At 58.0% G+C, this 295-nt stretch overlaps 1 protein-coding gene across 1 annotated transcript in view; it reads left to right on the top strand.

Annotated features, from left to right (window-relative positions):
* INTS5 (integrator complex subunit 5) overlaps positions 1-287 on the top strand; it is a gene marked incomplete at both ends in the record, with an annotated part of 2,542 nt that extends 2,255 nt beyond the window's left edge. Inside the window, one exon of the mRNA XM_009578071.1 lies at positions 10-287. Coding sequence (XP_009576366.1) covers positions 10-287 — 278 coding nt within the window. The remainder of the gene's footprint in view (positions 1-9) is intronic.
* Positions 288-295: the final 8 nt, after the last annotated feature.

The raw sequence follows: 295 nt of genomic DNA, 5'->3' as shown, positions 1-295 counted from the left end.
TTGGGGAAGCGTCTCGGGAAAGCCGGACGGTGGGATCGCCCTGGCACCTCCAGGCCTCCTGCTCGCTGGTGGCCTGCATGGCCGAGGGCTCCTTGTTACCCCCCGTTTTGGGGAACATGCACGAGATTTTCCATCAGCTGGCGCCTTTCGAGGTTCACCTCCTCCTCCTCAGCGTTTGGGATTATTTACGGGATAACAGCCCCCTGCCTCAAAAATTTACTTTTCAAGCCGAACGAGGGGTTTTTCAACGGGATTTTTCTCGGGATGGGGATGTGGGGAAGCACCTGGCCGTGCT

The sequence above is a fragment of the Fulmarus glacialis genome, unplaced genomic scaffold, assembly GCF_000690835.1.
Source record: "Fulmarus glacialis isolate BGI_N327 unplaced genomic scaffold, ASM69083v1 scaffold40165, whole genome shotgun sequence".
NCBI lineage: Eukaryota > Metazoa > Chordata > Aves > Procellariiformes > Procellariidae > Fulmarus > Fulmarus glacialis.
The sequence above is the reverse complement of the archived record's forward strand: the minus strand, read 5'-3'. Positions and strand labels throughout refer to the sequence as shown.